Source organism: Platalea leucorodia (genome assembly GCF_965183815.1).
Source record: "Platalea leucorodia genome assembly, chromosome: 7".
NCBI lineage: Eukaryota > Metazoa > Chordata > Aves > Pelecaniformes > Threskiornithidae > Platalea > Platalea leucorodia.
In genome coordinates, this window is record NC_138829.1 from 54,282,681 (window position 1) to 54,310,203 (window position 27,523).

Here is a 27,523-nt window from a genome sequence, read left to right on the forward strand (position 1 = left end):
CCTTTAAGACAGGTGTTGTTAGGAGGCTGGCTACTTTGTAAAGGTTCAAGAGGCTTGGCTTAGGTTAGGATAAGCATCCAAGCATTTTCATTGTGTATGAAATGAAGAAGCACTTTCAGTCTCTGGTCTTTGTCCATTCCTTCTATTGTTCTCTGATCGTGCAAAAACATCAGAGAAAGGACACAGGATACTTCATAGCAACTGAGTTGCCATTGCCTATTGGTTTCCTGTGGGCTTGCTGACCCTTTAATTCTTTTTTCAGAAATGTAAATATGACACCTGCCTCTGCGAAGACAATGAAGAATGCTTGTGTGCTGCCCTGTCCTCTTACTCAAGAGCCTGTGCTTTCAAAGGGATCATACTGGGAGGCTGGAGAAAAAGTGTCTGCAGTAAGTAGTGGAACTGTAATCCCCATGGAATTAATTAGCCACGAGAAATAAGCAGGTTCTCTCTGAATTTTGATGTCAGTGATCTCAATGTTAAGGGATTTGGAGTAGCTTAGAAATGTCTAACGGACTTAAAAGAGACAAAGCTTATAATGTTTACTAATTCATGTTATATTCTTTAGCTGTCATTTGTTCATGACATATTTAAAAGTAGAAAGCAATATTTTTCACTTTCACCTTCTTTCTCCAGTTTAAACAATAATGCTGTTTCTATTTTGACTAATGGAATCCCAGCCATCATGGCTTTTACATTGTCTTTGCTTATGAGTGTCTTTGTTTATCATTGTGCTTGCTTTTCATCAACAGCACAGTATGGTTGAGACTAGGAGTTTATTATATTGTGGTGTCTCTCTGATTATCAGTATGTGAAACAAATATGGGTACGAAAGTAGAAATTATTAGTAGCAGTTAAAAAGAAGTCTTCAACTGGTAGACAAAGTTAGTCTAGCATTACTTGTGACTTATGATATTTTTGTACTTTAATAAAATCTAAGGGAGTATTTTTACCATTACATGCTGCACAGCCAAAGAAACCAAAACGGAAATGTCAAGGTTGAATTGTCCAGCCTGCATCCCTTATTTATTAGTTTGTTTATTTTCCCTCCAGCTAGTGAAGTGTCTGCGTGCCCAGGAAATCAAATCTTCCTTTACAATCTTACAATGTGCCAGCAAACCTGTCGTTCCCTTGCTGATGGTGAAAAGCATTGCTTGCAAGATTTTGCTCCTGTGGATGGCTGTGGCTGCCCATATAATACATACTTGGATAACCAGGATGCCTGTGTGCCCATCTCCAAGTGCCCATGTTATTACAAGGGATCATATCTGGAAGCGGGGGAACATGTCACAAAAGATGGAGAACGTTGGTATGTTTTATTGTGGCTTCTTGTTTGTGAGGATAGAAGCCCTTTTAAAATTTGCTTATTAGGTGTAAGCTGCTTAGCTTTTTTTGATGCTTTAATGAACATTTGTAATATGTTTCACACCATCTTCATGCTGAGTGAAGCATCATCCTGTTGCAATGTAATTTATTAATCATTGAGAAGTGCAGCTGTGTTTGTAGGTGTGAGTACTGGCCTTGACAGATAAACATTACTCTGAAGCTGCACTGTTAATAGGACTTTGTTGAGCAGAGGGGTAAAAGGAAGATAAAAGGCCAGCTATAATGTTATGTTGCTGTTTCCTTTTCTGTCAGAGACAGATTGCTTGTGTTTTCCACTGGAGGAAGGTCTCCTTGATATGTATTTACTGTAGCACAGGCTTTTGAAAGCAACTTTCACTATTCTGGTATTTTTTATCATGAACTCTGACAACTGTTTGCTGCATGAATCATCAGCGCATGCTGGGAAATACTTCCTTCTCTCATCCAGCAGATGAAGCATACAGGCCAACAAATTTGCAGCCTAGAAGTCGAATAGGCATGAAAATATACTGTGTATACGAATGAAGGCTTTGACTTAAATTATCATTATTATCTTTTTCATTATCTGTTTCCTGAGTCATCAAAAAGCATAGTATTAAGGATTAAAAGAATAGCTGTCATTCCTTAAAACATAACCTTTCTGTGCATTATGCCTTAAGTCTTGCTATACTTTTTCTCCAAGTGAAAATTCATGAGTGCACTTCAGTAGAGTTCACCTTGAAATATCAGTAGAAATTATGCAGGATATTTCTGATAAATACTCTCAAATTTATATAAACAAATCCTTAGATTTAAATTGAAGACACTGAGGTTACTTTTTTTTTTTAATTTCTACTTACTTCACTTCTTTTGTAGTGTTTGCCGAAATGCAAAGGTCCAGTGTACTTCAGTGACAATAAGAATGAAAAGTAAGTGACATTCTATAAAGTAAAATAAAATAAAAACCACAACCCAACCTCCAAACCCAAACCTACACTTTCCATTTGAATTCTCCACTTACTTGTGTTGCGTGGGTTTTTTTCTCTTTATGTGAAACAGTTATCCATTTTCACTTTGTTCTGTCTTCACCGAGCCTCTTTTTTTCATAAGGATAGACATACCCTGAGATTTCTGTCTCAGTAACTACCACCTTTCATACACATTTCTTTTGCCTTTTCTTGATTCATCTAAACCAACAATGTACCTTTCAGGTGCAACAGAATGTTCTTCTAACAAGACGTACTTTGACTGCAACGCATCTCCAAAGTGGACTTTGCAAACACCTGTACAACTTAGTTGTCATACTCCTCGAACTGATCATGTATGTATTCAGTTTTTCTCCATGTCATGTTTCCTTTATTCTGTATTCTTTAAATGACACAGTGCAACACAGAAAATGCAGTTGTAACTAACAGTTTATTTCTCTCTGGTTTAATCTTCCTTTCTTTTCTCCCCAATGATATTACTCTGTTGCCAATTTCATGACAATTTCCCTTATGGCTTCCCTCTCCTTTTTCTTTTTACTGTGTCTTCAGTAGAGTTGTATCTCCCAAGTGAAATATGATTTGGGTTCTTAGACAATCAAAAAAGAAAAGAAAAACATTGGAAACCTAGAAAGAAAAACATTATAAAACTAATCAACATTATACTGTTTGGTTATAAATGCAGTTTTTACCAGAGTGCTTATGAAGAAGTGGAAGAAAAATGCAGTGCTTTTTCATAAAGTAACAATTTCTCTTTATATTCTTTAGTTCCAGGCAGAGTGTGTCTCGGCCTGTGTGTGTCCTGAAGGTCTATTTGATGATGGGAAAGGGGGCTGTGTTGAGGAGAAGGACTGCCCATGCACTCATAACAACCAGTGGTATTCTCCTGGACAGAAGATAACAGTGGACTGCAACACCTGGTAAGTTATAATTTTGTACTCTTTTCTAGAATATATTCTATGCAGTAAATGAATAGTCATGTCTAGGCTTATGTACTACAGTGGCTGTGATAACTGCAAGTAGCTGCTTTTTTTTCAGGCATACTTTTTGCTATCTGAGGAAATACAGATTGTACTGAAAATATTGGGGTAATGGCTACCTCTGTTTTCAGTAGGCATCTCTTATTGGGAAAGTGCACTCATTTTTTAAATATAAACAGTATCAGATCTAAAAAATGTAGCTGTCCAGAGTTAAAAGTCATGTTATAGGCTTAAAAACCGGCTAAACTATTTAAGTTGAGACTTAAGACACTCTGTAACGCTGAAATCGATATTGTGCACATTATCACGTTGTATCAGGTAGCTGCTTGGTTTGTTCTGCAGTTTTTCAAACAGCACACTCTTGGTGAGATCTGAACATTCAACTCTTCTGCTCCCTTCTAGTACCTGCCAAAAAGGGCTTTGGAACTGCACTGAAGATGAGTGCTATGGGACTTGTATGATATATGGAAATGGCCATTATATCACTTTTGATGGAAAACTCTATGATTTTGATGGGAGTTGTGAATATGTGGCTACTCAGGTAATGCTCATCAGGAGGGCTGAAATGGCATCTGATTGCCTTGAAGATCTACTTTGCTCTTTGGTTTTGTCATTCGTTATTGCTTGCCATCACTGTTCCTGAGGTGTTTACACATTCTGCCAAGACAAATTCTGTATTTGCCAGGCAGGCAAGCTGTGTGAATGGTTTTTTTCCTGATACAGTGGTCATAAATTGTATGTAACAGGACTATTTTATAGTGAGAGCTAACAGCTCATTATCAGTTGTGAAATAAATCAAAATTCTAAGTTTACCAAAAAAAGATATTTATATTTAAAGATATGTTCCTAATTTTGTTTTATTGTCCCACTTGTTTCCCAGTTTTTGCCACACATGAGATTGTATTAACTGTTTATATGTATGCAGAGATGTATATGTATATGTTTGTGCGTCTGTAAAAATATATGTATGTAGGGTTTCACATATGAAGCAGCAGTAATGATTTACACATTGTGGAGATTTAAATGGTTGTAATTATTATGAGATTGAACTAAAAATTAAATATTCTACCTAATTTTCTTGTGCTAATTTTTTCCTTTTTCAATAGGATTTTTGTGGTGACAAAAATTCCAGCGGCTCATTCAGTATCATCACAGAGAATGTCCCTTGTGGAACTACGGGAGTCACCTGCTCAAAAGCTATTAAAATGTTTCTAGGGGTGAGTAGTGATACTCAGTGAGTATATATCAGTATTCAAGTATTTAAAAAAAAGTAACGCTCCAAAGACACGTCCCTAAAAGCAGCTATAACAAGTAAAGGTTAGAGGCCCTATCAAATTAATCTGTAAAGTTGTAGTTTCTCAGGTACTGAAACCTTTCTCAAACAAAGGTGCTGCACCACTTTCTGTCATCTTGGAAAGCTGTATTATTACAAATGTCTACTATTTTATCTCATCATAAAAGTTAGTGTTATAATATTTCTCTTTTTATCTTTCAGAAAACTGAACTGAAATTGGAGAACAAAGATTATAAAGAAATTCAGCGAGATATTGGTGACGATGTGCATTATTGGAACAGGACAGTAGGCCTCTACCTCGTTGTTGAGGCTAGCAATGGTGTGATGCTTATCTGGGATAAGAAGACTACTCTTTTCATCAAGCTGAGCCCTGATTATAAAGTTAGGACCTGTCTGTCTTTTTCTGGAGTAACACTATGAATAGATAAATGAGATGATAAGAAAACATAAATGTTCTTTTATTCTGACTACGTGTTTAATTCCTATATCCTCTGCACATTGATGATTAGCTTGCATTATTACTATCACAGCTTGCAGAGGTGCTACTGGAGTTCCTTACAGTCCATCACAATGCACGACAGAGGATGCATAGCATATGATTGCAATAAAGCTAAATGTCCAAGGCATTCTGAGTTTGTGAATAGTAAGATCCAAGCATCCAAAGTCATTTAGGGGATGCGAACTGACTGTACGTGCACTTGGAAACCTGCATGGAATCTCAGCCCTGAGTTGAAACCAAACTCCCTATGCAACATATGGAGATGGTTCTGATTTCCGAAAATCAGCATGCTGAATTACAGAGTACTGAATTCACTGGGCTGAATGAGGAGATGTGGGGTTGTATAAACAGGGACATACTGTTGCCTGGGGGGCTGATGTACCTTAAATAGCACTACCAAAAATTCACTGTTGTGGGTAAGCTGCTAAATGATTTCTTTTGAGAAAAATGAATCCCTGTCTTTTTTTTTTTCCCATGGATGAAGAAGTGGTGCTCATTATGTTAGAAGCTTTTAATAAAAACAGTTTTGAGCAGAATGAAATTCCTTCAGGCTTATATTAATAGCTGAGTTATGATAAATTGAGAAGAATGGAAAATAAAAAAAATTCTTCTCATCTGAAAAAGAGGCTTAGCCCAGTGTTATAAGTTGGATGAAGGGCTGCCACAGAGACACGGAAATATGCTAGATATAATTGGTTTCAAGGAGGGAAGACATGGCAGCTGAATAGTTGGCTGAGTACACAGACGAATAAAGGTTTAATTTCTGTACAAATGATTTGGAAGTAAAGATGAAAATATGTCATTTACACAGAGAGTCAGTTGTCCTTTTCAATGTCAATGTTTTGCTCTTACTTTACAAGAGTCTGTTTCTCACTTCCGTGGTATGTTTAAAAGCTGTGGATATGTTAATTTTCTTTTCCAGGGCAAAGTGTGTGGTCTGTGTGGAAACTTTGATGGCAAGTCTAACAATGACTTTACAACAAGGAGTGGGCTACAGGAAACTAATGCGCTGAAGTTTGGGAATTCCTGGAAACAGTCTTCCATGTGCCCAGACGTCACACAAGAGATTAAGCCCTGTGATGTGAAACCACATCGGCAGTCCTGGGCAGAGAAAGAATGCAGTATCATCCGGAGTGAAGTCTTTAAAATTTGTCACTCCAAGGTTTGTAGAGGGCAGTAAGTGATGGGACAGCACAGTGCATTTCTGTTACTGTAAAAGTAGAGAGATCATCAGAAATGAATGTAGAGATGGTTAAATAGGGTGATCTTCAATTAAGTCTTCAGTACACCTACAGGTTTCAGCACATTTCAGCTAGCCTTAGTCAAAGAAGTTTGAGTATCTGTGGAAACAGGACTGTGTCAGTAGTGGTGCTGGCCTTGGCTGTACAAGCCGTATTCATCACCACAGTTTCACTGCTACTGCTGTGCAGGCTAGCTTCATAAATCTAGCCTGAATAGGTCTGTGTGTGCTGCAGTTGCACCATCTCTTGTTGAGAGACTGACAATACTATAAGTTCTGAAAGGCCTTGCAATCATCAGACTCGTCTTGTGACAGAAATGCATACTATACTTAAAAGGTGGCTGTTGAAGAGACCACTGCTCCTTGTAATATTCAATCCACAGAAGGGATCTTCTTGGAAACCACTGACATCGTGCAGTTTGGCCAGGCTTAGCTGCTAGTACTGTGCCTTCAAATTGTCATAGCACACGCTATGTCAGGCCCACAGCTTCCAGAGCACAGTGCTTCCAGAGTACTGTGCCTTCAAATTGTCATAGCACACGCTATGTCAGGCCCACAGCTTCCAGAGCACAGTGCACAGAGAGCACTCCTCTCTATTTCTTGTCTCTTTTCTGAAGTATGGTAATATTAACAACAGTTTGTTCTTAACTCACAGTGGAAAAGTCACAAAAAATTATTAATTGAATTAACTTAGAATGATAGAATCATAGAATAATTTAGGTTGGAAAAGACCCTTAAGATCATCAAATCCAACCGTTAACCTAGCACTGCCAAGTCCACCACTAAACCGTGTCCCTAAGCACCACATCTACTCGTCTTTTGAATACCTCCAGGGAGGCAGACTCAACCACTTCCCTGGGCAGCCTGTTCCAGTGCCTGACTACCCTTTCGGTGAAGAAATTTTTCCTAATATCCAATCTAAACCTCCCCTGGCGCAACTTGAGGCCATTTCCTCTTGTCCTATTGCTTGTTACTTGGGAGAAGAGACCGACCCCCACCTCGTTACACCCTCCTTTCAGGTAGTTATAGAGAGTGATAAGGTCTCCCCTCAGCCTCCTCTTCTCCAGACCAAACAACCCCAGTTCCCTCAGCTGCTCCTTGTAAGACTTGTTCTCTAGATCCTTCACCAGCTTTGTTGCTCTTCTTTGGACACGCTCCAGCACCTCAATGTCCTTCCTGTAGTGAGAGGCCCAAAACTGAACATGGTGTTCGAGGTGCAGCCTCACCAGTGCCGAGTACAGGGGGACGATCACTTCCCTAGTCCTGCTGGCCACACTATTTCTCATACAAGCCAGGATGCTATCGGCCTTCTTGGCCACCTGGGCACACTGTTGGCTCATATTCAGCTGGCTGTCAACCAACACCCTCAGGTCCTTTACCACTGGGCAGCTTTCTGGACACTCTTCCCCAAGCCTATAGCATTGCATGGGGTTGTTCAATATGTGTTTCTATGTTGATTCCTTCAGCAGCTAAAATCCAGTCTAAGTTTCCCACAAAGCAAAAAAGTAGAAAGGTTTTGCTAATGTGTCATTGGATAAACTCCAAAAACTGGCAAGCACAAATTTCTCTGCTTCATATTTGTTATGAAGTGCAGCCTTTCTGATATTGCTTACCACTTGGTTGGCAAAGCTTGCTGGAAGATAAGACTTCATTGGCATCAATCCAACTTGGTTTTGAGAGCAGTAAAATGGAACTCTTAGAAAATGTGGGTAGTGTCAAGGGCTCTTATTTTATTTTTTCAATCATAGCAAATTATGGTCTTGTTATATTACTTTAAGTCTATTATTGTCCAAAATACATTAAGCAGCTTCAAGCCTATAATGTTTGCTTGTGATTTGCTAATTCTTAGAAACAGTCTCATTCCTGCCTAGCTTAATTCCAATACCTCAAGAGATATCTCAAGCTTACTAGTTTGAAAACTAATTTGGAGGTGAACGGGGGCATCATTTCTTTCCCCAATAGGTGGACCCAATTCCTTTCTATGAAGCTTGCGTTCATGATGCCTGCTCTTGTGACAGCGGTGGAGATTGTGAGTGCTTCTGTTCTGCAGTTGCTGCATATGCTCAAGAATGTACCAAGGCTCAGGCCTGTGTTTTCTGGAGAACTCCTGATATATGCCGTGAGTAACAGTTAAACACAACTGTATGTTTCTGGCTGCTGTCAATCAAATAGGCTGCTGCCTATCAAATAGATCATTAATACTATCACTGCAATGTTGTGCTGGCTTTGCAATGCAATTTATTTTTGCAGCATTTCAGGGAACAAACAGAACTAGTAATTTTGTATATTTCAATTATCTTTTATTCAGCCTGGCTGTCCTCTTCCTCCTCCTCCTCCTCCTCCTCCTCCTCCTCCTCCTCCTCCTCCTCTTACTCTTCCTTCTTTCTCTTTCTCTCTCTTTCTCTCTCTTTCTCTTTCTTTCTCTCTCTCTTTTCCCCTTCCCTTTCCCTTCCCCTTCCCCCCTTCCCCTCTTTCCCTTCTCTTCTTCTTTCTTTTCTCTTTTCTTCTCTTTTCTTTTCTCTATCTTTTTAAAATTAAGGCTAGATTTGAAGTCATCCTTCCATTTTGCATAATAATTGGTGAACTGCAGCTCCTGTTATCTTGTTTTTTCAAATTATTCAGAATTTGATTTTAGCAAAAGTATATAGAAGTACTCCTGTGTAGATGAACCTAATCAGTATTGAGTATATTAAGCAGTGTCCATTAGTGGTGCTAATGCTCATACCAGTACATCAAAAAATAATGTAAAATAATATTTAAATTCATATTTCCCAAAAAAGTGCTCAAAACAAAATTTTGAGATTCTAAATGGCAGAAATGTAAAATTTTTTAATTTTAAAAATTCATTCTGATTTGTAATTAAGGCTAGTTGTAGTTTTTAGGTGTAAGAAGTCACTGAAACAGAAGTTACAAGTTTCAGTCAGCTCTGATATATGAATTTATAAAAGCGTCTTCCTCTGTCCGTAGTCATCTAAGCTGAATTTTGTCTTAAGTTGCATCCATTATGTCTCATATGCTTGCTGTTGACTTGCTGGAGGTGACTCTCAGTCCATGTGATACAGCAAGGTAGAACTATTTTGAATATACTGCAAGAGTTTTTAGGAGTTTGCTAGTAACTAGGGAAGAAAAATGCTCTCAGAAATTTACCCTTAATTTGAAATTAAAATTAACACCAATTCTTTTTTTTTTTTTTTTTTTTTTTTGTGATTTAAATCAAACATTTTCACCATGTGGCTTGAGTGTTTAATATGAAAATCTTGGGCCCCAGAGTTTTGACCCCAAATTTTGATGTACTCTATGTTTAAGTATAGTAGAAGGAAGGCCAGGTCCTATACCTCAAGAGAAATTTTGCTGGCTTAACATGTAGATTCATTTAGCTTGTACCTTTAAAGACCTGATCAGAGCTGCATTCTGGCACCCATGTTTTTAATCAGCTTCTCTTTTTTTTCTCATCAGCAATATTTTGTGACTACTACAACCCTCGTAATGAGTGTGAGTGGCACTATGAGCCTTGTGGCAGTAATATCATGACCTGCAGGATGATCAATAATGTCAGCACCAACTTTTCAGTACCATACCTGGAAGGTAATAAATCCCTTGTGATTTTTGTGTTTTATTTCATATAACTTTGCCCAGGTATCATTTAATGAATATGGAATAGTCAGTCAGCTTGGCAAGACGTTCCTGAATCTGTTATGCTGAATTTGTCTCCAGTCTTACATGAATGTTTCCTATAATGTAATTTATTATTTATTAACATCAGTGGGTGATAGTTACATTGCTGTCAGCCATAAAACTAGGTCTCTGCTTGGATAATATCCTGAAGCATGCAAGATTATTACACCATTGTTATTTTACATCCCATTCTAAGGGCATTTCAAGAGAAGGAAAACCTTTTACATGGCAAAGAAGCAACTTAGTGACAACTGGGGGTTTTTAACCTTATTATTCTTTATGCATCAGATTGATATTGACTTTATTAGATTAATGTGCAGCATCCTCCTATTTTTACAATGGAAAATATCTTTGATGTCAGACATACTGATGCTGCTGTATATTGGATTCTTAACAGAGACCACAAAATGTTGACAGAGGGTTACTTGGGGCCACCTCCATTTTTAGTGTATTTCATTTGTAGTTTTGTTTAGGCTTTAAGGCCAAGATATGAGGCTAAAACAGGTTATTCTGCATTGCATCTCATTTAGAGGATGCACAAACCATTTAAATCCCATTGAACCCCTCAAAATATGTAGAGATATGATATTAGTAGGTGAAAGTCCTTGTGCTTGATAACTGAAAAGGAATTTCATGTTATGGGGACTGCAATGATCCAAGAATGTGACTGACTTTACAAATATCTTCTGTTTTACCACATAATAAAGCTGGAAAAAACAGCCATGTTTTTGGCTACACAGTCTTTTTGGTCTGGATGGGAAGCAGTTATCTCCAGTTTAGGGACTGGAAAGACCTGTCCAGAGTTTGACTTTGCTATTTTAATCCTTGAACTGCTGGCAACAAAACAAAAAAAAAAAACCCAAAAACCTAACCAAAATATATAAAAAAAAGTTAACTCTATGTTTTGAAATAGATTGTCTTAGACTATTGGAAAGATTTGGCAAGTGTCAGAAGGGAGATTGTTATATATCCAATTATCTTTCTAAATTATTTTTGGTTTTTATCTTCAGTGGAAATATAGAGCACACTTACTTTTGTTAGAACATCTTTAGTACAGTCTGGCAGTGTGAAGTGACTTTTAAGTACCAGTTACTTACGTGGTCGTTCAGTTTATAGGCTATTTAGAACTCCAGTACAGTATAAAGACAACTTAATATAATTAAGAATTGGATTTTATGAGAATTTATTTGGAAGCAGGACACAATAATTTTTCAAAAGTGTATTTACATCAAAAGTGCAATGAGAATTGAGAGATGATTGATCCCTTGCAGGTGGGGTTGGGGTCACTGGCCAAGGGTATGGAAAAATGCAGATAAATTATCTGTTTGGGTGGAGATACTTGGTCTACTAAAGGCACATAAACAAGGTCTAGTGTTCCAATAAATGTAGTGAAAACCTGTTTGTTAATGAATCCACTTCCATATTCTTCACAAAAGTATTATTGATACAGTGATCACATTTCAATATCTGTAGAAAAATCAGGATGTTTCTTTGTCTTAAAATTACTAGCTGCCCATAGAAATTAATATATATTAGTGGTTTCTCCAAGATCTTGAACTAGGAAAAAACAACTTCCGTAGTTCTTATTTAATCCTCTTTACCCTAGTATTATCAATGAGAATTGTTTGATTTAAGTCTTTTGGAAAGACTAATTGTCCAAGGATTAACTTGAATTGTAAATTTTCGATTTCTTTCACTATGCTTCATTCAGTGAGAACCATTTGCCTTCAGAAGGTATTCTATCATTGAGTTAACTCTTTATACTTTTTCTTCATCCTGTATACTGTTCTACCTGTCATCACCAGGTTGCTACCCTAGATGCCCTGAGGACAAGCCTGTTTATAATGAAGAGACAAAGGAATGTGTGCCTGAAGATCAATGTTGGTGTTACATCAATGGAATTCCTGTTGTCCCTGGGGATGAAATACCCACAGAAGAGAACTGTACAAAATGGTATATAAAAATGCAAAAAACATTTGCAGTAATTCAGGAAAGAATTTATGTATGCTGAGCCCCTCATTTACTTTACTGGCCCTCAAGCAAATAGAGATGGAACGTTAACTGAAGAGCTGGTATATTCTAGCATATATCTATACAAATCAGAGGAACAATGCTGTTTATTCCAGCTGAGACTTACACTCAAAAAATGCTGCACTCTACAATACGTATAGATTCTAAACTTTTCATTCATAATTTTCCAAACCCATAATAATCCAGATTTCAGGTTGATAGTGTTGTTACAATAAGTGCATTAGCAAATTCATTGAATATACTCTTCAAAGTGTCATAAATGATAGAATGGCATGAAACCTGGGTGCATCTCTAGAACAACCTTTTGATTCTCATGGCTCTTTGGGAAGAAAGGGGCAACCCTGCCTTGCATTCTCACTTAAAACTGGGATTTCAAAATCACTGTAATCTTAAATGGTCTCTACTAGCCCTGAAAGAGATAGTTGAGTCCTAGCTGCTCATTCCTAGAGCCTTACTAATAATAGCACTGGCATCTATGAATCCACATGGTGACCAGAGACAAAAAAACCACTGATCTAGCTATAAGTTCACTGCTCTGAAAAACAGTTGTTATTATTGCACTGTTGCAACTTGCAACACAAAGGAGTTCATGATAGTTTTAAGATGTTGTACTTAAAGAATGAAAATTATGACTCAGTTTGAATGAAATAATGATAGGCAATATTGGAAGATACTACACCCAGAAAAATATCCAGTAGACAAGATCAAGTGACAAATTTCTATGTTTCTATGCTGTTGGCTCTGCTAGCAGGTGCCATAAAACATCTGCAACATTTTAATTTTTTCAAATTTTGCTTTTAGTATCTGTGGCCCCTCAGGATCCATAGAGTGTACACCAATCCCAGGTAAATAACGTTCGGGTTTCTCTACAAATAAAGAGAAAAAAATGCATAGAACTGCTACGTCTGTCTCTACAAAAGACTTAGTACTGATTTGGAATAATTCTTTCCAGTGCAAGTGAAAGTTGTGGGCAAAGAAAACTGGGCAGCACTTTTGTTGAACCTTGCTGTTAGTATTTCTTGTTCAACCTTTTTCTCATGTCCCTTCATTCTTTTTTCCCACGTCCCATATCCAAACTAATGGATTTCACTACAAGAGTTTGCACTCCCAGAACATGTAGTATTAGAGAAAAGTGTCAGAGCGTAAATTGCAGTTGTTATTTCTCTCAGAACATTTTAAAACCTGGTTTGTAAGTCTGTTCTTCCAAGCATTTTATGCAGGGCTTTATTAAATATGTTTTAATGTTCCTCTAAATGTAAAGATAAATTAGCATGATGAGCTAAGCTCCAGGTATAGGTGTGAAAGGAACCTGCATGACTCATGTAAATGCTTACTTGTCCATGAGTATTTTCCCTTTGTCTCTTACCTGGTAGTAGAAAAATTGCACACTAAAGCTCTTTCTTGCAGGGTGTCCTTGTGTCATCAATGGAACAAGATACCAAGTGGGTCAAATTGTGGCACAAATACGGGATGGCGACATATGTATAGAATACATTTGTGCAGAAAATGGTTCTATAGTTGTTGGAACTACTTATCCTTGTCCAACATCCACTTTTCCTACAACCACTTCAACCTCCATTACTACCACTACTATTACCACAGGTAAATCTTCAACAGAGATGTGCATCTAAAAATTATTTTCTTTAAGGAAAATACTTTAAAAATAGAATGTACAAGTATATGGGCTTATACTTGACACAGAGCAATACTTAAGAATAGTTTTATCACACTACACTAAGAAAGATTTTTAGCATTTTGAGTTGATTTACTTCTCATGGAACAAATTGTAACTATAAATGTACAGGATGCCTTCCTAATTCTGAAAAACACATTAGAATCTCAACATCCTGCTGGGATAGTAGAAATTGTCTCAGTAAAAAAATATAATTAAGATATTAAAACTACTATTATGGTTTTTTCTAAAGCTTGCAGATAATGCAGTAATCTTTTTTTCTATTTCAGTTATCACTACAAGCCCTCCAGTAACTACAAGTAAGTTTTACATAGAAAACTAAGTTGTTAAAACATTTGAAAGGAACATTTAAAGGAAGAATAAATTAAAGACGGCCACTACAGAAAAATCTATTTAAAAGAAAAAGAAATAATTTTTTAAAATGGCAAAAATGTGATAAGTATAGAGAGAAGAAAGACCTTTAAAGACTGCTGATTTTATTTTGATGCAAAGCTTCCTGTAAAAAAACCTAGAACCAATTTTAGAGCTCTTTTCTCTTGGAAAAATGACAAGTTGCAATGCATTGCTATAGTCCTTAATGGAACAGAACACAAAATTAATCTTCACAAATGTTCTCTGTAAGCGCAGATGTTGAACCTCTTGTCTTTTCTTGCAGCTCCATGCTTTGGATTAATCTGTAATTGGACCGAGTGGTTTGATGTTAGTAAACCTGAAGAAGATGGCGGTGACTATGAAACCTATGATGCAATAAAAAATGAACATGGAGACAAAATATGTGAAAAACCTGATAAAATTGAATGCAGGGCTAAAGATAATCCCAATGTGAACATAGAGGAACTTGGCCAGAAAGTAGAGTGTAATGTTACATATGGACTAATCTGTAAAAATGAGGAGCAAGATGCAACTATGTGGCAACTTTGCTATAATTATGAAATCAGGGTAGACTGTTGTGAATGGAGTAAAATTCCTTGTGAGACTACAAGTACAGTGAGTCCAACACCAACTGCAGCTTCAACCACCACCAGCACAACAGTTCCCATCACCACTACAGCCAGGCAGCCAACAACAATTACAACAACGCCCATACCCAGCCCAGCCATCACAAGCGAACTCACACCATCAGTCACCGCCCCAGTAACTTCAGCCTCTCCAGGTATTTAGCAGACCAGCACTCTCTGCTGTTGCTTTGCCACGGGAGAAATGAAAGGCTGTCGACCACTAAAGGCACGTCATCTCCACAGCAGATACTGAGCTGGCAGGAGGTCTTCCTTGTGCTGGTTTGGAGCTCTGTCCTTCTGCTGGAGAGAAGATTCCCAGAAGGACCCGTTGTGCGAGATTAGAGTAGGCCTTGATTTAGAGTACCATCATTTTAGGCATTGTCTGGGTGGGGCTGTGCAGAATTCCTTCCCTCTCTCCTCCTGCTTTCCCTCTGTCAGTGCTAATGTTTGCCTGTGGTTACAGACCTAGGACGGAAGGATTCCCCTGGCAGGCTTTGGGGAACAGTTTCACTCTGCAGGCTGCCACTTGCTGTGCACTGTGGTCTTTGGCTGCCGAGATCCACTAGTACTCTGGGAAGCTCTTCACCAGGCTGACGTTGCACCAAAGGGAAAGGAGACGACCATCAGGCAGGAACATGTTCCTGTGCACGCTTCCTTCCCAGACCACAGCTTCCCCTCTCACTTCTTACGCCAGAGATAGCAAGGTGTTCTAAGTAACAGGGCAGAGATAGAAAGCCTCACAGAGCCTTACTCCTCCTCGTGTCTTACCTGTTGGTAGGTATTTTTGATTTAAGTGAGAAGCACGTTACAGCAACATCCCTAGTCTCTTTGCTAGGAAGGGATTGTCATGACCCTGTCTGTGCACTCGTTTGGAACTAGTCTGCTTTCCGGGGCCGGAAAGGAAGGCCTAGTGACGTAGGCCTTTACTGTGGTAAGGGAGGGCTGACCGCTATAGGTTTGCGGCAGCTGCCTAATGCGTAACTTCTGTTTGATGCATATTGTGTCCCACTCATGCGACTTGCACCTTTGTCTGTTTTCTCTGTCCCTGCTGTTTCTAACAGCCCCAACTTCGTCCACAACGACCACAGTGTCCTCTCCACCTGTATCGACAACCACTGCCAGGCCAACACCATCGGAGCCTCCCAGCAGCAGCAGCACCACCACCACCGCAATGCCCCCCAGCAGCACCACCAGCAGCACCCTGGGGACAACGACGACTGTTCCTGGCACATCAACGTCCACCCCGACTACCGCAAGCACGTTCCCAACACCAACAATAACCACCACAACGCCGCTGCCTCCGTCTTCAACACCATGTAAGTAATTCTCTGGCTGTGTTGCCATTTGTTGCCTTGCTATGGGAGAAATCAAGGTTTATTGGCAGCTTAACGTGTGTCTTCAGTTTTGTACTCTGAGGGAGTGCAGTTGATGTGTATTTCCAAAAAAATCATGGAATAGTTTGGGTTGGATGGGACCTTTGTAAAGATCATTGAGTCCAACCCCGCTGCTGTGGGCAGGGACATCTTTCACTACGTCGGGTTGCTCAGAGCCCCATTCAGCCCGACCTTGAACGGTTCCAGTGCTCGGGCATCCACAACTTCTCGGGGAAAGCTGTTCCAGTGTCTCACCGGCCTCATCAAAAAACATTTCTTCCTTATGTCCAATGTAAACTTAGCCTCTTTCAGTTTAAAACCGTTGCCCCTTGTCCTGTAACGACAGGCCTTGGTAGAAAGTCTCTCTCTGTCTTTCTTCTAAGCCCCCCTTATATATTGAAAGGCTGCAGTAAGGTCTTCCCGGAGCCTTCTCTTCTCCTGGCTGAACAACCCCAGCTCTCTCAGCCTCTCTTCCTAGGGGAGGTGTTCTAGCCCTCTGATCATTTCTGTGGCCTTCCTCTGGACCCGCTCAAACTGGTTCACGTCTTTCTTGTACTGGGGACCCCAGAGCTGGATGCAGTCCTCCAGGTGGGGTCTCACGACAGCGGAGTAGAGTGGGTCCTGTACTGCGCTCTCCGTTTAGGAAGGGGAGTGCACGACATGTTTCTGCTTCTCGATTCCATTCCTTTGAGTGTCATCGGGAACGTTAGGAGCTTTTTCATCCTCGTGCCTCTGCCCAGCTTGGACAGATGCCGAACTGACGGGAAGTCTTGCTTTTGCTGCTGTTGGGCCTGGCCCTTCAGCTGGAGAGAATGTACTCAGCCGGACCCATGGCGTGCAATGGGAGCGGGGCTTGGCTTTGTGGCACTGTCATTTCAGGCGCTGTTGGGGCGCAGTTGTGCGGACTTTCTTGTCATGCTTTGACTCTGTGGCCGTTGCTGCCACTCACCTGCAGTTCCGGCTGTAGGAAGCTTCGAAGGAAGGTTTTCCCTGGCAGGGTCTGGAGAAAGGTTTCAGATCGCGGGTTGCCCCTTGCTACGGACCAAAGCTCTGGGCTTCTCCTGGGTTCTCCCAGCGTTGCCGTGAGCGTTGCTCTCCAGCTTTCCACGCGCTGCTGGGAAGCAAGCCGATGTTTTGGCAGCAGTGTGTGTGCTGCACCTGCTTCCTTTGTGGTCACGACCCTTCCCGGGGTTTGGTTTCTCTACAAGTGCACCGAGTCCAACACCAACTGCAGCTTCAGCCACCCCCAGCACAACAGTTCCCACCACCGCTACAGCCAGGCAGCCAGCAGCAATTACCGCCACGCCCATACCCAGCCCAGCCATCACAAGCGAACTCACACCATCAGTCACCGCCCCAGTAACTTCAGCCTCTCCAGGTATTTAGCAGACCAGCACTCTCTGCTGTTGCTTTGCCACGGGAGAAATGAAAGGCTGTCGACCACTAAAGGCACGTCATCTCCACAGCAGATACTGAGCTGGCAGGAGGTCTTCCTTGTGCTGGTTTGGAGCTCTGTCCTTCTGCTGGAGAGAAGATTCCCAGAAGGACCCGTTGTGCGAGATTAGAGTAGGCCTTGATTTAGAGTACCATCATTTTAGGCATTGTCTGGGTGGGGCTGTGCAGAATTCCTTCCCTCTCTCCTCCTGCTTTCCCTCTGTCAGTGCTAATGTTTGCCTGTGGTTACAGACCTAGGACGGAAGGATTCCCCTGGCAGGCTTTGGGGAACAGTTTCACTCTGCAGGCTGCCACTTGCTGTGCACTGTGGTCTTTGGCTGCCGAGATCCACTAGTACTCTGGGAAGCTCTTCACCAGGCTGACGTTGCACCAAAGGGAAAGGAGACGACCATCAGGCAGGAACATGTTCCTGTGCACGCTTCCTTCCCAGACCACAGCTTCCCCTCTCACTTCTTACGCCAGAGATAGCAAGGTGTTCTAAGTAACAGGGCAGAGATAGAAAGCCTCACAGAGCCTTACTCCTCCTCGTGTCTTACCTGTTGGTAGGTATTTTTGATTTAAGTGAGAAGCACGTTACAGCAACATCCCTAGTCTCTTTGCTAGGAAGGGATTGTCATGACCCTGTCTGTGCACTCGTTTGGAACTAGTCTGCTTTCCGGGGCCGGAAAGGAAGGCCTAGTGACGTAGGCCTTTACTGTGGTAAGGGAGGGCTGACCGCTATAGGTTTGTGGCAGCTGCCTAATGCGTAACTTCTGTTTGATGCATATTGTGTCCCACTCATGCGACTTGCACCTTTGTCTGTTTTCTCTGTCCCTGCTGTTTCTAACAGCCCCAACTTCGTCCACAACGACCACAGTGTCCTCTCCACCTGTATCGACAACCACTGCCAGGCCAACACCATCGGAGCCTCCCAGCAGCAGCAGCACCACCACCACCGCAATGCCCCCCAGCAGCACCACCAGCAGCACCCTGGGGACAACGACGGCTGTTCCTGGCACGTCGACGTCCACCCCGACTACCGCAAGCACGTTCCCAACACCAACAATAACCACCACAACGCCGCTGCCTCCGTCTTCAACACCACGTAAGTAATTCTCTGGCTGTGTTGCCATTTGTTGCCTTGCTATGGGAGAAATCAAGGTTTATTGGCAGCTTAACGTGTGTCTTCAGTTTTGTACTCTGAGGGAGTGCAGTTGATGTGTATTTCCAAAAAAATCATGGAATAGTTTGGGTTGGATGGGACCTTTGTAAAGATCATTGAGTCCAACCCCGCTGCTGTGGGCAGGGACGTCTTTCACTACGTCGGGTTGCTCAGAGCCCCATTCAGCCCGACCTTGAACGGTTCCAGTGCTCGGGCATCCACAACTTCTCTGGGAAAGCTGTTCCAGTGTCTCACCGGCCTCATCAAAAAACATTTCTTCCTTATGTCCAATGTAAACTTAGCCTCTTTCAGTTTAAAACCGTTGCCCCTTGTCCTGTAACGACAGGCCTTGGTAGAAAGCCTCTCTCTGTCTTTCTTCTAAGCCCCCCTTATATATTGAAAGGCCGCAGTAAGGTCTTCCCGGAGCCTTCTCTTCTCCTGGCTGAACAACCCCAGCTCTCTCAGCCTCTCTTCCTAGGGGAGGTGTTCTAGCCCTCTGATCATTTCTGTGGCCTTCCTCTGGACCCGCTCAAACTGGTTCACGTCTTTCTTGTACTGGGGACCCCAGAGCTGGATGCAGTCCTCCAGGTGGGGTCTCACGACAGCGGAGTAGAGTGGGTCCTGTACTGCGCTCTCCGTTTAGGAAGGGGAGTGCACGACATGTTTCTGCTTCTCGATTCCATTCCTTTGAGTGTCATCGGGAACGTTAGGAGCTTTTTCATCCTCGTGCCTCTGCCCAGCTTGGACAGATGCCGAACTGACGGGAAGTCTTGCTTTTGCTGCTGTTGGGCCTGGCCCTTCAGCTGGAGAGAATGTACTCAGCCGGACCCATGGCGTGCAATGGGAGCGGGGCTTGGCTTTGTGGCACTGTCATTTCAGGCGCTGTTGGGGCGCAGTTGTGCGGACTTTCTTGTCATGCTTTGACTCTGTGGCCGTTGCTGCCACTCACCTGCAGTTCCGGCTGTAGGAAGCTTCGAAGGAAGGTTTTCCCTGGCAGGGTCTGGAGAAAGGTTTCAGATCGCGGGTTGCCCCTTGCTACGGACCAAAGCTCTGGGCTTCTCCTGGGTTCTCCCAGCGTTGCCGTGAGCGTTGCTCTCCAGCTTTCCACGCGCTGCTGGGAAGCAAGCCGATGTTTTGGCAGCAGTGTGTGTGCTGCGCCTGCTTCCTTTGTGGTCACGACCCTTCCCGGGGTTTGGTTTCTCTACAAGTGCACCGAGTCCAACACCAACTGCAGCTTCAGCCACCCCCAGCACAACAGTTCCCATCACCGCTACAGCCAGGCAGCCAGCAGCAATTACCGCCACGCCCATACCCAGCCCAGCCATCACAAGCGAACTCACACCATCAGTCACCGCCCCAGTAACTTCAGCCTCTCCAGGTATTTAGCAGACCAGCACTCTCTGCTGTTGCTTTGCCACGGGAGAAATGAAAGGCTGTCGACCACTAAAGGCACGTCATCTCCACAGCAGATACTGAGCTGGCAGGAGGTCTTCCTTGTGCTGGTTTGGAGCTCTGTCCTTCTGCTGGAGAGAAGATTCCCAGAAGGACCCGTTGTGCGAGATTAGAGTAGGCCTTGATTTAGAGTACCATCATTTTAGGCATTGTCTGGGTGGGGCTGTGCAGAATTCCTTCCCTCTCTCCTCCTGCTTTCCCTCTGTCAGTGCTAATGTTTGCCTGTGGTTACAGACCTAGGACGGAAGGATTCCCCTGGCAGGCTTTGGGGAACAGTTTCACTCTGCAGGCTGCCACTTGCTGTGCACTGTGGTCTTTGGCTGCCGAGATCCACTAGTACTCTGGGAAGCTCTTCACCAGGCTGACGTTGCACCAAAGGGAAAGGAGACGACCATCAGGCAGGAACATGTTCCTGTGCACGCTTCCTTCCCAGACCACAGCTTCCCCTCTCACTTCTTACGCCAGAGATAGCAAGGTGTTCTAAGTAACAGGGCAGAGATAGAAAGCCTCACAGAGCCTTACTCCTCCTCGTGTCTTACCTGTTGGTAGGTATTTTTGATTTAAGTGAGAAGCACGTTACAGCAACATCCCTAGTCTCTTTGCTAGGAAGGGATTGTCATGACCCTGTCTGTGCACTCGTTTGGAACTAGTCTGCTTTCCGGGGCCGGAAAGGAAGGCCTAGTGACGTAGGCCTTTACTGTGGTAAGGGAGGGCTGACCGCTATAGGTTTGCGGCAGCTGCCTAATGCGTAACTTCTGTTTGATGCATATTGTGTCCCACTCATGCGACTTGCACCTTTGTCTGTTTTCTCTGTCCCTGCTGTTTCTAACAGCCCCAACTTCGTCCACAATGACCACAGTGTCCTCTCCACCTGTATCGACAACCACTGCCAGGCCAACACCATCGGAGCCTCCCAGCAGCAGCAGCACCACCACCACCGCAATGCCCCCCAGCAGCACCACCAGCAGCACCCTGGGGACAACGACGGCTGTTCCTGGCACGTCGACGTCCACCCCGACTACCGCAAGCACGTTCCCAACACCAACAATAACCACCACAACGCCGCTGCCTCCGTCTTCAACACCACGTAAGTAATTCTCTGGCTGTGTTGCAATTTGTTGCCTTGCTATGGGAGAAATCAAGGTTTATTGGCAGCTTAACGTGTGTCTTCAGTTTTGTACTCTGAGGGAGTGCAGTTGATGTGTATTTCCAAAAAAATCATGGAATAGTTTGGGTTGGATGGGACCTTTGTAAAGATCATTGAGTCCAACCCCGCTGCTGTGGGCAGGGACATCTTTCACTACGTCGGGTTGCTCAGAGCCCCATTCAGCCCGACCTTGAACGGTTCCAGTGCTCGGGCATCCACAACTTCTCTGGGAAAGCTGTTCCAGTGTCTCACCGGCCTCATCAAAAAACATTTCTTCCTTATGTCCAATGTAAACTTAGCCTCTTTCAGTTTAAAACCGTTGCCCCTTGTCCTGTAACGACAGGCCTTGGTAGAAAGCCTCTCTCTGTCTTTCTTCTAAGCCCCCCTTATATATTGAAAGGCCGCAGTAAGGTCTTCCCGGAGCCTTCTCTTCTCCTGGCTGAACAACCCCAGCTCTCTCAGCCTCTCTTCCTAGGGGAGGTGTTCTAGCCCTCTGATCATTTCTGTGGCCTTCCTCTGGACCCGCTCAAACTGGTTCACGTCTTTCTTGTACTGGGGACCCCAGAGCTGGATGCAGTCCTCCAGGTGGGGTCTCACGACAGCGGAGTAGAGTGGGTCCTGTACTGCGCTCTCCGTTTAGGAAGGGGAGTGCACGACATGTTTCTGCTTCTCGATTCCATTCCTTTGAGTGTCATCGGGAACGTTAGGAGCTTTTTCATCCTCGTGCCTCTGCCCAGCTTGGACAGATGCCGAACTGACGGGAAGTCTTGCTTTTGCTGCTGTTGGGCCTGGCCCTTCAGCTGGAGAGAATGTACTCAGCCGGACCCATGGCGTGCAATGGGAGCGGGGCTTGGCTTTGTGGCACTGTCATTTCAGGCGCTGTTGGGGCGCAGTTGTGCGGACTTTCTTGTCATGCTTTGACTCTGTGGCCGTTGCTGCCACTCACCTGCAGTTCCGGCTGTAGGAAGCTTCGAAGGAAGGTTTTCCCTGGCAGGGTCTGGAGAAAGGTTTCAGATCGCGGGTTGCCCCTTGCTACGGACCAAAGCTCTGGGCTTCTCCTGGGTTCTCCCAGCGTTGCCGTGAGCGTTGCTCTCCAGCTTTCCACGCGCTGCTGGGAAGCAAGCCGATGTTTTGGCAGCAGTGTGTGTGCTGCGCCTGCTTCCTTTGTGGTCACGACCCTTCCTGTGTTTGGTTTCTCCTGGAGGGAGTGAGGTGTGAGTGGCAAAAGAAGGTGAGAGAGTGGCGGGACTCTCTGCTTATTTCTGCTCCCCCTGAGGCGTGGCCTTTATGTGAATTTTTTTTGCACCCGAGAAGCCAAATACAGACATGTGCCTTAACTGCGAGGGGGAGACACACACCATTTGCCAGTGCCTGTGTCCTTATTTGGCCCTTGTGTGCTTTGTACGGCCAAGAAGGGGAGGCCTGCCCACTAGAAATGAGCTTTGTTGTTGCCAGCGTTGGCTGACTGTTGTAGTAGTGCCCGAGGGGCACCCTTGTGTGCAGTGGACGCTCACAGCACCACCTGAGAGCATGCTGGTGTCCCGGCTTGTTGTCTCTGTTCCAGCTGCTCCTGATTGTTCCTCTTGTTGTTCTCCCCCAGCATGTGACTGCGTCTGGACAGACTGGATTGATGTGAGTTACCCAAATAGTTCTGACAGAAACAGTGGTGACTACGAAACCTTTGAGAATATTCAAAAGAAGAACTCCTCCTGGGTCTGCGCGAAAGCTGAGAATATTTCATGCAGAGCAGAGAAATTCCCTGACAAGCCCATTGCAGATTTAGGGCAGAAAGTGGAATGCAATGTTAACACAGGGCTCATCTGTAAAAATAGCGATCAGCTGATAGGAGGTATAATACCGATGCCGGTCTGCCTCAATTACGAGATCAGTGTCTGCTGCATCCCCAACATACCACAGTGTATTACAAGTACCACGGTGAGCACCACGACAGCCCCAGCTTCGTCCACAACGACCACAGTGTCCTCTCCATCCGTATCGACAACCACTGCCACGCCAACACCATCGGAGCCTCCCAGCAGCAGCAGCACCACCACCACCGCAATGCCCCCCAGCAGCACCACCAGCAGCACCCTGGGGACAACGACGACTGTTCCTGGCACATCAACGTCCACACCAACTACCGCAAGCACGTTCCCAACACCAACAATAACCACCACAACGCCGCTGCCTCCGTCTTCAACACCAAGTAAGTAATTCTCTGGCTGTGTTGCAATTTGTTGCCTTGCTATGGGAGAAATCAAGGTTTATTGGCAGCTTAACGTGTGTCTTCAGTTTTGTACTCTGAGGGAGTGCAGTTGATGTGTATTTCCAAAAAAATCATGGAATAGTTTGGGTTGGATGGGACCTTTGTAAAGATCATTGAGTCCAACCCCGCCGCTGTGGGCAGGGACATCTTTCACTACGTTGGGTTGCTCAGAGCCCCATTCAGCCCGACCTTGAACGGTTCCAGTGCTCGGGCATCCACAACTTCTCTGGGAAAGCTGTTCCAGTGTCTCACCGGCCTCATCAAAAAACATTTCTTCCTTATGTCCAATGTAAACTTAGCCTCTTTCAGTTTAAAACCGTTGCCCCTTGTCCTGTAACGACAGGCCTTGGTAGAAAGTCTCTCTCTGTCTTTCTTCTAAGCCCCCCTTATATATTGAAAGGCCGCAGTAAGGTCTTCCCGGAGCCTTCTCTTCTCCTGGCTGAACAACCCCAGCTCTCTCAGCCTCTCTTCCTAGGGGAGGTGTTCTAGCCCTCTGATCATTTCTGTGGCCTTCCTCTGGACCCGCTCAAACTGGTTCACGTCTTTCTTGTACTGGGGACCCCAGAGCTGGATGCAGTCCTCCAGGTGGGGTCTCACGACAGCGGAGTAGAGTGGGTCCTGTACTGCGCTCTCCGTTTAGGAAGGGGAGTGCACGACATGTTTCTGCTTCTCGATTCCATTCCTTTGAGTGTCATCGGGAACGTTAGGAGCTTTTTCATCCTCGTGCCTCTGCCCAGCTTGGACAGATGCCGAACTGACGGGAAGTCTTGCTTTTGCTGCTGTTGGGCCTGGCCCTTCAGCTGGAGAGAATGTACTCAGCCGGACCCATGGCGTGCAATGGGAGCGGGGCTTGGCTTTGTGGCACTGTCATTTCAGGCGCTGTTGGGGTGCAGTTGTGCGGACTTTCTTGTCATGCTTTGACTCTGTGGCCGTTGCTGCCACTCACCTGCAGTTCCGGCTGTAGGAAGCTTCGAAGGAAGGTTTTCCCTGGCAGGGTCTGGAGAAAGGTTTCAGATCGCGGGTTGCCCCTTGCTACGGACCAAAGCTCTGGGCTTCTCCTGGGTTCTCCCAGCGTTGCCGTGAGCGTTGCTCTCCAGCTTTCCACGCGCTGCTGGGAAGCAAGCCGATGTTTTGGCAGCAGTGTGTGTGCTGCGCCTGCTTCCTTTGTGGTCACGACCCTTCCCGGGGTTTGGTTTCTCTACAAGTGCACCGAGTCCAACACCAACTGCAGCTTCAGCCACCCCCAGCACAACAGTTCCCACCACCGCTACAGCCAGGCAGCCAGCAGCAATTACCGCCACGCCCATACCCAGCCCAGCCATCACAAGCGAACTCACACCATCAGTCACCGCCCCAGTAACTTCAGCCTCTCCAGGTATTTAGCAGACCAGCACTCTCTGCTGTTGCTTTGCCACGGGAGAAATGAAAGGCTGTCGACCACTAAAGGCACGTCATCTCCACAGCAGATACTGAGCTGGCAGGAGGTCTTCCTTGTGCTGGTTTGGAGCTCTGTCCTTCTGCTGGAGAGAAGATTCCCAGAAGGACCCGTTGTGCGAGATTAGAGTAGGCCTTGATTTAGAGTACCATCATTTTAGGCATTGTCTGGGTGGGGCTGTGCAGAATTCCTTCCCTCTCTCCTCCTGCTTTCCCTCTGTCAGTGCTAATGTTTGCCTGTGGTTACAGACCTAGGACGGAAGGATTCCCCTGGCAGGCTTTGGGGAACAGTTTCACTCTGCAGGCTGCCACTTGCTGTGCACTGTGGTCTTTGGCTGCCGAGATCCACTAGTACTCTGGGAAGCTCTTCACCAGGCTGACGTTGCACCAAAGGGAAAGGAGACGACCATCAGGCAGGAACATGTTCCTGTGCACGCTTCCTTCCCAGACCACAGCTTCCCCTCTCACTTCTTACGCCAGAGATAGCAAGGTGTTCTAAGTAACAGGGCAGAGATAGAAAGCCTCACAGAGCCTTACTCCTCCTCGTGTCTTACCTGTTGGTAGGTATTTTTGATTTAAGTGAGAAGCACGTTACAGCAACATCCCTAGTCTCTTTGCTAGGAAGGGATTGTCATGACCCTGTCTGTGCACTCGTTTGGAACTAGTCTGCTTTCCGGGGCCGGAAAGGAAGGCCTAGTGACGTAGGCCTTTACTGTGGTAAGGGAGGGCTGACCGCTATAGGTTTGCGGCAGCTGCCTAATGCGTAACTTCTGTTTGATGCATATTGTGTCCCACTCATGCGACTTGCACCTTTGTCTGTTTTCTCTGTCCCTGCTGTTTCTAACAGCCCCAACTTCGTCCACAACGACCACAGTGTCCTCTCCACCTGTATCGACAACCACTGCCAGGCCAACACCATCGGAGCCTCCCAGCAGCAGCAGCACCACCACCACCGCAATGCCCCCCAGCAGCACCACCAGCAGCACCCTGGGGACAACGACGGCTGTTCCTGGCACGTCGACGTCCACCCCGACTACCGCAAGCACGTTCCCAACACCAACAATAACCACCACAACGCCGCTGCCTCCGTCTTCAACACCACGTAAGTAATTCTCTGGCTGTGTTGCAATTTGTTGCCTTGCTATGGGAGAAATCAAGGTTTATTGGCAGCTTAACGTGTGTCTTCAGTTTTGTACTCTGAGGGAGTGCAGTTGATGTGTATTTCCAAAAAAATCATGGAATAGTTTGGGTTGGATGGGACCTTTGTAAAGATCATTGAGTCCAACCCCGCTGCTGTGGGCAGGGACATCTTTCACTACGTCGGGTTGCTCAGAGCCCCATTCAGCCCGACCTTGAACGGTTCCAGTGCTCGGGCATCCACAACTTCTCTGGGAAAGCTGTTCCAGTGTCTCACCGGCCTCATCAAAAAACATTTCTTCCTTATGTCCAATGTAAACTTAGCCTCTTTCAGTTTAAAACCGTTGCCCCTTGTCCTGTAACGACAGGCCTTGGTAGAAAGCCTCTCTCTGTCTTTCTTCTAAGCCCCCCTTATATATTGAAAGGCCGCAGTAAGGTCTTCCCGGAGCCTTCTCTTCTCCTGGCTGAACAACCCCAGCTCTCTCAGCCTCTCTTCCTAGGGGAGGTGTTCTAGCCCTCTGATCATTTCTGTGGCCTTCCTCTGGACCCGCTCAAACTGGTTCACGTCTTTCTTGTACTGGGGACCCCAGAGCTGGATGCAGTCCTCCAGGTGGGGTCTCACGACAGCGGAGTAGAGTGGGTCCTGTACTGCGCTCTCCGTTTAGGAAGGGGAGTGCACGACATGTTTCTGCTTCTCGATTCCATTCCTTTGAGTGTCATCGGGAACGTTAGGAGCTTTTTCATCCTCGTGCCTCTGCCCAGCTTGGACAGATGCCGAACTGACGGGAAGTCTTGCTTTTGCTGCTGTTGGGCCTGGCCCTTCAGCTGGAGAGAATGTACTCAGCCGGACCCATGGCGTGCAATGGGAGCGGGGCTTGGCTTTGTGGCACTGTCATTTCAGGCGCTGTTGGGGCGCAGTTGTGCGGACTTTCTTGTCATGCTTTGACTCTGTGGCCGTTGCTGCCACTCACCTGCAGTTCCGGCTGTGGGAAGCTTCGAAGGAAGGTTTTCCCTGGCAGGGTCTGGAGAAAGGTTTCAGATCGCGGGTTGCCCCTTGCTACGGACCAAAGCTCTGGGCTTCTCCTGGGTTCTCCCAGCGTTGCCGTGAGCGTTGCTCTCCAGCTTTCCACGCGCTGCTGGGAAGCAAGCCGATGTTTTGGCAGCAGTGTGTGTGCTGCGCCTGCTTCCTTTGTGGTCACGACCCTTCCCGGGGTTTGGTTTCTCTACAAGTGCACCGAGTCCAACACCAACTGCAGCTTCAGCCACCCCCAGCACAACAGTTCCCATCACCGCTACAGCCAGGCAGCCAGCAGCAATTACCGCCACGCCCATACCCAGCCCAGCCATCACAAGCGAACTCACACCATCAGTCACCGCCCCA

The 27,523-nt window shown here is 44.8% G+C and overlaps 1 protein-coding gene across 1 annotated transcript in view; it reads left to right on the plus strand.

The window, feature by feature from the left end:
* MUC2 (mucin 2, oligomeric mucus/gel-forming) overlaps nt 1-27,523 on the plus strand; it is a gene marked incomplete at both ends in the record, with an annotated part of 93,516 nt that overhangs the window by 14,963 nt on the left and 51,030 nt on the right. The window contains 14 exons of the mRNA XM_082317294.1: nt 263-389; nt 1,054-1,309; nt 2,221-2,273; nt 2,556-2,665; nt 3,096-3,247; nt 3,710-3,848; nt 4,414-4,524; nt 4,803-4,982; nt 6,023-6,262; nt 8,303-8,369; nt 9,797-9,925; nt 13,454-13,648; nt 14,395-14,892; nt 22,906-23,154. Of these exons, the coding sequence (XP_082173420.1) occupies nt 263-389; nt 1,054-1,309; nt 2,221-2,273; nt 2,556-2,665; nt 3,096-3,247; nt 3,710-3,848; nt 4,414-4,524; nt 4,803-4,982; nt 6,023-6,262; nt 8,303-8,369; nt 9,797-9,925; nt 13,454-13,648; nt 14,395-14,892; nt 22,906-23,154 (2,506 nt within the window). The remainder of the gene's footprint in view (nt 1-262; nt 390-1,053; nt 1,310-2,220; nt 2,274-2,555; nt 2,666-3,095; nt 3,248-3,709; nt 3,849-4,413; nt 4,525-4,802; nt 4,983-6,022; nt 6,263-8,302; nt 8,370-9,796; nt 9,926-13,453; nt 13,649-14,394; nt 14,893-22,905; nt 23,155-27,523) is intronic.